The 11,473-nt window shown below is 38.5% G+C and overlaps 1 protein-coding gene across 1 annotated transcript; it reads right to left on the minus strand.

Annotated features, from left to right (window-relative positions):
* Nucleotides 1-3,206: 3,206 nt before the first annotated feature.
* LOC136283250 (DBH-like monooxygenase protein 1) lies at nucleotides 3,207-11,122 on the minus strand. Its single transcript, XM_066171773.1, has 14 exons — nucleotides 10,853-11,122; nucleotides 10,105-10,251; nucleotides 9,685-9,855; nucleotides 9,470-9,553; nucleotides 8,732-8,917; nucleotides 8,499-8,601; nucleotides 8,199-8,362; nucleotides 7,837-7,912; nucleotides 7,595-7,680; nucleotides 7,000-7,038; nucleotides 6,588-6,647; nucleotides 6,232-6,359; nucleotides 4,006-4,135; nucleotides 3,207-3,642 (listed from the first exon to the last, which is right to left on the minus strand). Exons 1-14 carry the CDS (start codon nucleotides 11,120-11,122, stop codon nucleotides 3,445-3,447), a joined length of 1,842 nt encoding a protein of 613 aa, XP_066027870.1. The 3' UTR covers nucleotides 3,207-3,444.
* Nucleotides 11,123-11,473: the final 351 nt, after the last annotated feature.

Consider the following 11,473-nt stretch of genomic DNA (forward strand, 5'->3'; position numbering starts at 1 on the left):
TCTGGATCCATGGTTTTCGTGATTTGATTGGAAGGAATGATTCGGATACTTTATCAATAGAGTTCAGAACTGTTGTAGGTCGGTAATTTCCCCGGTTGGTTTTATCTCCTTTCTTGAAAAGAAACCCATTTTCCACGTGTTTGGCCGATTTCCCTCTCTAATAAACGGTGTTGTAGAGACTTGTTAAGGAGGGTACTAGACCTTTGGCAGTTAGCATCCCACCGTGTGGCTTGATTTAATCATTTTCAGTTCGTTTTCCACTTCACCAGAGCCAATTTCGTTAAATCCACATTGAAGGCCTTGATAAGCTTGCCGAATGCTCTCGACACTCGGGTGTTTTTCAAAGTCTTTCTCAACTAAATTCGTTACCTTTGCACTATCAATGGCATCTGAAAAGTAGTCTCCATGCTCGTCTGCCACTACTTTTTGGTTTGTTACAATTCGCTCGTTAATCCTAATGGCAATTTTTGTCTCCTCTTTGCTGTTGTCACTTAAGAAAGGTTTAAACTTTTTGTAGAAATCCCTTTGTCTCCTCCTCAGTCTATCTGATTTTTGGGCCCAGTGAGCTTTGATAGCACGTCTCCTCTATTAAGTGGCCAAATTTCGCCATTTCCTTTTTAACTCCCAGTTTTCTCGAGTTCGGTTTTGGGCAAACAATTGTGCATATTTCCTTTTGTTCCTAATTGCCATTTGCCATTCTTTCGTCATATGTGGTACATCTTTCTGTCTACCTCTCATCTTCTTTTTCGGCATATATTTGTCAAGTACACTTTCAAAAATGGTTTTCCAGGCGTCATATTGGTTAACGATGGCATTGAGCGTTTCTCCAACAGTCCAGGGAGTATTTGCCAAGTCTTCATTAAGCTGAACCGTTTCCACGTTTTTCAGGCTTCTAATGTGATGGTCATCCGTCTATACTGTAATACAGATTACTTTAACATGCCATAAATGAGGTGGTGATCACATATCTCTGGGTTAAAAGAGCATTCCGTCCTAAAAAGGTTGGATTTGTTGGTTAAAATAACGTCCAGCAGTGTCTCTGATGTCGGCGTAATCCTCGTCGGCTCGGTGATTAAACATTGCATTCCATTCACTTCTTCTAGGTCGCAAGTATTTTCCCTTCTCTGCTTTCTGGTTTTAGCCTGTCCAGCTTCAGATCAATTGTAATAATAAATATTTGTTTCTTGAGGGAAGCCCACATACAGACGTCATTCAGTTCCTCCTCTACACGTTCTAAATAATGTGGGTCTGGTTGGTGATCCGACTGCTTTGGGTTATCGGTATATGCCAAGGAAAATGACTTCGTTGTTGCCAAGTCTAGCTTCTATTGTAATAATCTCGAGTGTTTTGTATTTCTTCGTTACTTTCAGCTCCTCCGAGGGTTGACTAGAATTAAAATAGTCTATTATCCCACCGCCTCCTTTCTTTCTGTCTTTTCGATACATGTTGTAACCCGTTAAGGTGAACTGGCTCTTCGGTTGGGACTTGTCGATCTTTATCTCTGAGCGAAAAATGATTTGCGACTTCATCTCATCATTTAGGAGTTTCAGTCCATCAAATTTATTTTGGAGGCTGTTGATGTATAGATGGAACATTAGTATCCGATTGAAATGTTCCTGCCTTTCTTGCAAGAGCAGATCAAATTCCTGTTGGCCGTAGTTGTTAATTGCCATATTCTCCTGGAAGTGAAATTGTGTGTTCTTCATCTCACTTGCATCAGGCCATAGAAGCTGATTTGTGTACTTTCCTTCGATTGTTGTTATTTCTTCATTCTTAAGGAAAAATTAGTCCTTCAATCTCGGTAGAGAACATAGCAGACAAGTCCATTCAAAATAGATTGCTGGTCTTTCAAGAAAATATTTAAAAGTCGATGTCGACATGTTGAGGCACTTTGCGTGAATCCATAGACCACATTCAGAACATAACATCGCATTCTGATTGTTTCGAACGCTCTTCTCACCTTCGTTACAGAGAAACTTTATCGGGCCTGAATTAAGTTGAATATCTGCACAACGTTATAGTCATTGGATGTTAAACCAGCTCCACTCATCGGTTGAGTGGCGCACTCGAAAAAGAAGAATTCGTTTTCCACGGCAAAGTGGTCTTTGACTCTGTGTTCTTTCAGGTTGAGATCCAAATTCCGTCCGATAACTGGTTATATTTTTCGTCTCTCGGTGCTTCCAGGTTTCCAGTGCGTTTCTTGGTAAGTAGATTTCTGTCAATATAAAAAACGCGATACATAGAGCCAACAAAGTCACAGAATAGCGGGAGCTTTTCGAAGCGTGACAAATCGCTGCCATTGTTACGCATTAGATTCAATTAAATTAGATTCAATCAGGAGTATTTAAAGAAACTTAGTTTATACCTTTGACAAAACAGAGCACTCGCTAAAAGTCACTTGTCTCGATCTTCATGCGTAAGGTGTGAAGAATTTCAATCGCAGGAACTAGTTTCTTCAACTTTCATACATTGTTTTTAATAATATTGTTCTTTCTTTTGTGCTCTTTTGGTCGGACATGATTGGATAATGATAGTTATTATTATTATTCTTATTATTAATTTTAATTTTATTTAACGAGGGTAACATCGATTAACGATAACACAATAGTTTACATAATCCCCCCTTTGATAATCTAAAACTAGAACAAACCAAATCTGAAGGAAAAGAAAAAGAAGCTTGGTAAATTGAAGTTAATATTTGTATTCAATAACACACTGTTCAGTAACAGAGCTTTTCCAGTCTAATTTTTCTGTGAAGGGGACTTAAAAGGCGCCTCTGTGACTTCGTATCTCTAAGGGATGGTTCTGGTCCGTTCCATCGACGAGTGGCACTGGAATGGAATTTTCTGAGGCCTTAATTTTTCTTGCTCATAAGCATGATAAGATGATTTCTTTCTGAGGTTCTCGTGTAGTGTTTTGACTAACCTTAGTGAAGTCAATGTGAAAGTAAAGATATTCTTAACCATGGTCGTTACCGATTTTGTGAAATTGCGCGAATGATGTCGTCGATGGGAAGCCAACCTAATTTGGTAAATAACATAACTGAATTGTCCTGTAAATTAACATCTAGCATCACTCTGGCGCAGCGTCTCTGTAGCCGTAACAATTTATTCAACTGTTATTTTGTACAGTTACCCCATATTGTGCAGCAGTATGCAAGAACTAGTTTTATAAGGGAATTATAGAGTAATCGAGCACACCAAGTACAAGGTGAGGGAAATCAGAGTTTATTTTTCCGTTTGCCTTAGCCGTTAACGCCTCTATAAAAAAAAAAAAGTTCACTAATGCTGTTAGTGATGTATATCTATGTCAACTATGGCAATGTTAATCCTCTAAGAGATCATCTCTAGGTTAAGATATGGAGCAAAAATTGGTTTAACTGTAAACTCTAGCAATTTGTGATAGACAGTCTTTAACTGTGATCATGATAGCATATCTGATCGTTCACATGAACACGAAATAGCTAATGAGCAGAGATATTGCTGTGGAGTACGAGGTCGTCACCGAGAAGGCGTCTCCAACTGGAGGGACCGTTTTTCCGACTGTAGGGGCCGGTGTTGTGCTTCTTTCGCGGCAGTTGGACTGTCTAGGAGGTAAGGGCTTCATGATCTTTGGAATCGGATATGTGTAGTTGTTAGGTCTCTGGGAAGGAAAACATTAACAATATTTCACAGGAGATTCAGTGCTGTACACTTAATTTTACTCCTCTAAGGAGGTGGCAGACTCACTGTTGCATACTGAATCAGATTGAAGATAAAGAAAACTACGATTACGATGAAAACTATGCCTATGACCAGGCATTTACCATCCCAGATTAAGAGGGTGCCCTCCACCCAATAGACAAGCACACACACCCATGATCATACACCCATTATTTGTCTTGTTTTATCATTTCGACATTTTTTCATGCACGTTATCTCGGGATCTCATTAGCACCCTTAAGAATTGCACTGTACGGTAATGCTAACAGTAGCGAGTTTCGTGCCCCCTAATGAGTTTACTGACCGCGGGACAATATGTGGAAAATGTCTCTGCTTCATCAAATTTCTTCCTCAAGTCAGACACCAATTCCTTCGTCCATGAGATATTTGCCCCAATGAGAGGATTTGACCATTTTGACCCCTTTAAGGAAGGGCTAGACAAAGGAAAATTAAAGTTAAAAATAGATTGAAACCAAACATTGCTTGAAACAAGACATGCTATACCTCTACGATTTAATAGACAATCTTTGGTTTAACTCCGCAATCATGTTCGCTTCTTTAGGTGTTATGGTGCGTGCTTTACATCTGCTCCGTGTTCTTCAACTCTTTCCGTATTCGCAAACATTTCTTTTTGCAGTTTGCTTTGAGTTTTGTTCTGTAGGCTGTTATAAGGATAATACTCTTTCAGACAGTCATGTGCTTAAATTCATTTGTTGGTCAATTTTCACTGTGTTAGTTGACTAGAACGCCAATGAGATTTATCCAGCTTCTTGACGACTTGGCAAAGAAAGGATGCCAGTCATGATCAACGCTGAATGTTCTATTACCTTCAGGAAACTTGCTGCACGGATCAGTTCTATTCACGCGAAGAATGAAATTCGCGGATAAAGGCTATGATAGAGTCCCTTGTAAAAGAAATTCATTTTTAACTCGTGAATTGCGCGCATGCACAAGAGCGAGTTATAGATGCGATGTGGGGAATGCCATTCGCTCGCTCGCTCGCTCGCTCGCTCGATTGGTCGATTCCTGTAAACGTTTTTTAGATTTTAGGCTTTTGAGTGCATTTGATAGTTTTTGGCGAGCAGTAAACAGACGAAATGGCGACCTTTGTGGCTAAGTTTAGTGGTGGGGTGAAAAAGAAGCCAATGATAATCTTAAAAGAGTTTTTTTTTTCGTTTTAGTTTCAACAAGCGGCGCCAGCGACTGGCAGGCATGCAAGGATTCACACTGAAATAACAGAACAACCTTCGTTTTTCATAAAATTGTAATTTACAATCCTTGAACTTGAAAACAATCCAAAGATTCATTGAAAATATCACTTACTGCGAAGCGCTCGGAGTTTACAGATGTTCAAAAGCTTTTTCTGTTATGGCGTGAGATTGAGGACAAAATTGATCATTACGTTTCGTCGCCTGTGTTTTTCCTGTGTGAAGCAACAAAAGTGCCGGCGACTGACGAAATAACAAGTTAACACGAAAATCAAATAACACCTAAACAAGCTACCGATTTTCAGTGAATTTTTAAAGAACAATTTTCTTTTCAGTTTCAAGACAATTTGAAGATTCAACATACATACAACGTACTAAAATGCGAAAGTTACACACCACAAAATAGATAAATAGGCCTGAAATGAAATTCTATCTTGTTATTGATTATACGTTGCCTAGCACGTGACTTAAATCTACCCAGGCGGAGATCCAAAATGACGGTGGCAGGCTTGGCTCAGTTATATCACTCAAAACTCGTTCCCGTGTGTCTCATTTGATAAAGAGGGAATCGTTAATGTTTTCATTAAGACAGTATTGCCTTGATTTTCTAATATTTACAACGAAAGACAGTAAATTTCACTTTTCACCCACATTTACTTCCAACCTTTTCTTTTGAACCAGAGACAAAAATGATAGACGTTTAAAACACATGACATCATCCACCTTGTCAAATGTAATAGCATGATCATTTCAATTGTAATGCCTTCTTATCCCAACGTTACTTTGTTTCTTTGCTACATTAGCGAACACTGAACTACTGCTCGTACTCTAGATATGACAATCAACCACAAAATTCCCTAAACCAGATAACATTAAACATAATCTAAAAAATCATGTGTCAATTCACGAGTTTGCTCACAGAGCACTTTGATCTCCTTTTAGGGGGGGTACCTCAGCACGACAATAGAGGATTGAACCAAATACACAACTAGCATATCTAGGAAATAATTACAATGCCCCGAATACCAACATTTCAGTGTTAAACTTCTTACTTTATTATTTAGGCGATGACAGTACTTGTGAAATTAAGTAGGGATGAGTGATTATTCAGTAAAATAGCTCCCTAAAGCAGGATTATTATTGAGAAATGCGAAAGATTTCAGGTGGCAAAGCATGCAACACCGGTTTTACTTGAGCAGTTCTTCGCACTTTTGATGCTCCGTTTTGATTATTTTCTCGACAGACGTATTAAGGTGGTTTCCTGGAAGCAGACCAGATCTACTTTCAACTTTACTTGAACAAGTATGTATTAATTCACTTACAAGTGTTCTTTAACGAAGTCGTACACTGGCTTACGTAGGCTGCTGAGGCAATATGCTGTAGCATTCACCATTCGAGGATAGTAAAACATGTAATTCAGACACATTTCTTGAGTGGTGGAGCTACCAGCCTGTAAGAGGAAGAAGAGTACATCATCTTTTAGTCTGTCATGAAGCATATACAGCAAAAATCAACGATGGCATGTTTTTATTGCAATCTCTTGAAATATAGATTGAGAGAGATGTCACTGTTAAGAGGAAACCAACACTTCGGCTGGCATAAGTCTGAATTCTGAATGCCGTCCTTATTCTTAGAGAGACTACTTAGTGATTTTTGAGGGCTCAGATATCGCACTTGCCTGCACGAGTTTATCGCGATCCATCGTCTCGTATTTGCAGAAATGAATTAAGTCGTCCCCCTGAAGGATAAGAAAGACGTCAGTGAAGAAAACGAAATGTATGGTGATCATCTGGAGGCCAATTCACAAATCTCGATCTGATAAAAACAATCAAACACAAATTAACTTAATCTAACTTGATTTTAAAAAGGAACGTAAAATAATCATATACAATGTTATTCTTTTATCAGATTTTTTCCATCGCATTTGCTCATTTAAATATTAATTTGAAATGGTTGCGTGGAAAGCTTGAGTGCATTGAATAAATCAGTGGGACACATCGTCTAACTCATATAAATTATTACGCGTTTATGAGCTGAAATCAAATGTAATTCTAAGAAAAAGTGACACTTAAATCAAAGTTTTCTCAAACCGGTTTGATGTGAGCCTCTTCTCTTAAAACTTGTATATCCTGCGAAACAACAAGTGAAAGTTAACTGTTGGAAAATGAATAAACGTTCTTTCAATGAGATCATTTCGCAGCTTGGTAGCTAGCAATGTCCTATGGCTCACGTAGTAGAAGATATACTAAGGCACTTATTAGAATGTATCACGTTTCGGCACCCGAAAGGAGCACTTGAATCTTAATTACTTTTTCCCCCACATGCAATCGCGTAATTTCTCAGAGAATGGCCACAGTGCTCAGTAAGTTAAGGTTATGGTTATAATATGACTTCTGTAAGCGATAACTGGCAAGTAGCAGAGTTATCTTATACAATCGCGATAATCATTGATGTTGTTACCGACTGGGTAAAATAAAAAATTTATATCGAAAATTAGAGGATTCTGGATGTCGTGAAAAAATTAGTAGTTCCGATTGGACAAATTGATTCAAGTGAAATAAAGGACAAGTTGAAGAGGGAGCAGCATACTGTTGCAAATTGTTTTTTAAAAGAAGCCATGTGTTATAATTCTTGTGCATTCGCTAGATGCTAATGGTGGATCTTGTGCCACACCATATAAATTACCTGAAAGTTAAAATCATAATGGTCATCTCTCGCAATTTCTGGTAACTCAATTCCATTGCGAACATGCTTTGTCCATGTTGCACGCCCTGTGGATGAAAACAAAAACTCAGTGATATTTAAGTTTGGCTCCATAATGACGTACGACTGTCAACAGAACGTGGAAACATAAGACAGACAGGCGTAAATATAAACAAACAACAACCACCACTTCTAAACAACAAAAGCAGCACAAGGTCACTTACCCTGCAGATGGGTGTGAAGAAGGGCAGCAAACACTTTTATTCCTTTTTCAGGGAGCTTAGTCGCCTGCAAGTCTTCCTAAGAAAAAAAGGTGCTTTATGTTAAATGCAGAAGTAAATTTATGACACACGTTCCTAGGCACTGTGCGAACTTAAATGCACCGTGAATAAAAAAAAAGGTGAAATCATAATCTGTTAACCGCCTGTGTTTTGCCCATTTTCGGAGCCAGCTTCACCATACTGCCATGCATTGTTTGTTTGTTTGTTTGTTTTTTTTCTGTTTTTTGTTTTTTGTTTTCATTTTTTTCTAAACTCTGTATTGCATGGAGATGAATTTAAGAAATTATTGTGAATATTTGAGTTACCTGATAGCATTCTTTGGGGCAATAACCCACAGTCAACCAAGATTCCTGTTTTGGTGGGATTATCGCAAATTTACTTATACTGTCTCCAACAGACATTATTCCAGCATCGTACTCACGGGGATGAGAAGTGTAGTAAAAACGAACCCCTGAGCTATCTTTGCGTCCTATTTGACAAAAAATAAAAGATATTGAGGGAATGAGATATTTTATGGCTGAGGGCAAAAAACTACACCTCTTAATACTTCTTCTCCTTAACTAAAAATGAAAACGGATAAAAAAAGCAAAATGTAAGGTGCCAACCTTCAATTGATTTGGGATTGTCGTAGTGTAGTTCAAGCAAAAGTGTTCTTGGCGAGTCCGACGTACCAACTGGATACCCAGCCTTAGGTGGATAATAAAATGCCTATTTGATAAAAAATATATATATATTTCTTTAGAAAGAGTAACGAAAAACCTTTCAAATTCATAATGTTTCAAATTAAAAGTTCATTTCCCAAGATGAGCAAGTCCAATTTATAAGTTTTATATCTTACCGTACCACCAACAGCCCAAGCAGCAACGACACTGTAGCCGTAACAATGACCTAGAGGCATATTGGGTGTTTCATGACAGTCAAAGCCAGAACCATGTAAGGTAGCATTACTAAAATTCCCATAACATTCGTAGACGAGTAAATGATGCACAATGCCTTCGTTTCCAGGTGTTACATATGGCTCAAACTATAAAAGAGGAAAAATCTGAAAATTCTCCGAAAGCGACACCAACATCAATAGTGGAACGCTTTACTTCTACTTAATGATTACTTAATACGAGGAAATCTCTAGAATGCCACTAAGAACCAAAACGTTTGTGAAACCCTGGGCCAATCGGCACACCTTTCGTAAACCCACCTTAGGTTCTTCCCTATTCCTAGATATTTCGTAACCCGCTATTAGCTAACCACTCAACTTTAAAGTGTGGCTTTTTCTGACACGACTAATAATAAGTGGAGAATTTTGAAATGCATTAATGAAATGTCAAAAGTTGTTGCAATGTCACGAAGTCTCACCGGCTACGAAATTGCCTTTCCTTGAAGAACTCGGTTGGAGCGTCTAAACAATTTGTTATCAACACATTTCTGAAAATGCAAGTTCATAATTTTTCGAACATTCATGTTCATTTTCGTAAGAATTTACGCGGTGGCCTTCTGCATTGATCAATCACTTAACCATAAGAAGAGATAAACGGATGAAAACAGGTTTTATTGCAATGTTTTACGCTTCTGTACTCACCTTTGTAATATGATGCTTTGATTTGAACTCGGGTAGTTGGATAAGAGAACACCAATAAGTCGTGCGCTTTTTAGGAATCGTTATCTGAAAAAAAATGTATATCTCTGTTTTGAGTAGGCTTCAAACTCCCTGAATGGACGCTCTACAATCTTTGCTTTCGATAACGTTCTCCACAATTTAAAAAACTGAAAGAAGAACTTTTATTTGTAACTAACATTTCTATTTGTGACATAAAACTGCTTCCACCCGGTTTCGTTCACTTGTTTTTTGTCCATGTTGTTAAGAAGTAGAATGCTCTTTGACCCGCGGAATGTATGTTTCTTCATATCGTCCTCAGAAGTGGGGTCCTCTGCATGATATGAAAACACAACCTTAGTGGTGCCTTCCTGTAAAAGAAAATGAACCGGGAAATAGCAATTTACTTGATTTGCTTTGAAAAAGAAACAAGAAAACATAATTAATTAGCGCTGAACAGTTGAATGATGTAGAGATAAATGTTATATCAACATGGTATACAATTTATTCAGACACAGTGACACTGCCTTTAAAAGGCAGTACAATTACTTTTTTAGCCATGATTAAACATTTTGGCTGAATTGGCGGCAAAAAAACGAATAGGCTATGTTAAGGATTACCTCAATCTTCCTGTCGCGAGGATCACAGGTGTCAAATTTCCTACTAAATCTCAACAAAGTTTTCCCTTCGCTTTCCTCAAACCCAGTTAAGTTGTAGTTGTTTTCTTCGTCCAACGGTGGAAAGCTTTGGGAATCAGCAAACCGGTCCTTCAAAAACAAGTCAATAAAACGAGATCAAAAACTAACCGTGGTTATCTATGTTTTTTTTAAGCCAAGCTTCATTCACAGCTTAACTGCAGACTATTCTGTAATGAAAAATGTACAGCTTTGAAGGGCCAACTCTTGAAAAGGCAATTAGTTGCTCCTTTTTTATTTCGCTTACCAACGACGACGTATAATACAAAACTGTTTTGCATAACTTAAACAACAAAAAAATCTTAGATGCATCAGTTTATCTTTATATACAGGCAGGTTAGCGTGACAACGGGTCAATATTGTGCTGATACCGCTAATAATGTAAACAATGTTCACAGAAGAGCAAATCTTTGCTTGAACAGCATTTAAATTCCAGTGTTTCCGTGCAACTACGAATACGTCCTAAATTAAGGCACTGGTTTGAAAGTATTGGAAGTTTTGATCCAAATAGAAATGGCTAAAAATGCAGTTTTTAACGTCGCTTTGGCTGTTTGTTTATTCATCTAAATCTGGATGTCGTGATGGCGTTAACTCCTTCTTTTCTTTGTTAACTTTCTTTTTTCTGCCTAGAAATCCACCGTGACTAATGTCCTTTCGGCAAAAATTCACTTACCGTTAGGTAACCCTTGGAGTCCTTCACCCATCCGATAACTATATCGCTTCCGGCCATATTTCCATTACCCGAAGAGATGCCGAAACCAACCCACCCCGTTGTTGCTGCCTGAACGGCAAAGGATACGGTTTTATTTTCCCAGTTCACCGTCCAGAACAGTTTCATTTTCTCGTAAGTATCTAAAACTGCTTCGTGAGCAAACTCAGCAGACAAATCAGCGCCATTGGCATGGACCAAAGCTGAAATTGCTATCAACATTAAGGAGAACATGTTGCCGGCTTAAGCTCGCTGCCGCTCTTTTGACAACTAAACTTGGAGGACGTCACTGAATATTACGTAGATCGTTTTGTTTCTAAGAAACAGATGCACGTGGGGATCACGAACTCATTGTGATTGGGCACACACCTTACCCCACGACCTCTAGAACTGCCCTCCTAAATTAGGAAACTAAGGTCAAACCAACGCTGACGGCCATCCCTCTACAACGACCACCTCTTCGCACCGAACATTTTTATCTTTCCCTGAATGACAGTTCACTTGGGCCTTTTTCCCTCTTGACACTCTTCACAAGGGAAAGGCCGCTAAGGTGCTGCGTGAATGCTGTATAACATCTCCATGACC

Source organism: Pocillopora verrucosa, chromosome 9 (genome assembly GCF_036669915.1).
Source record: "Pocillopora verrucosa isolate sample1 chromosome 9, ASM3666991v2, whole genome shotgun sequence".
Taxonomy (NCBI): domain Eukaryota; kingdom Metazoa; phylum Cnidaria; class Anthozoa; order Scleractinia; family Pocilloporidae; genus Pocillopora; species Pocillopora verrucosa.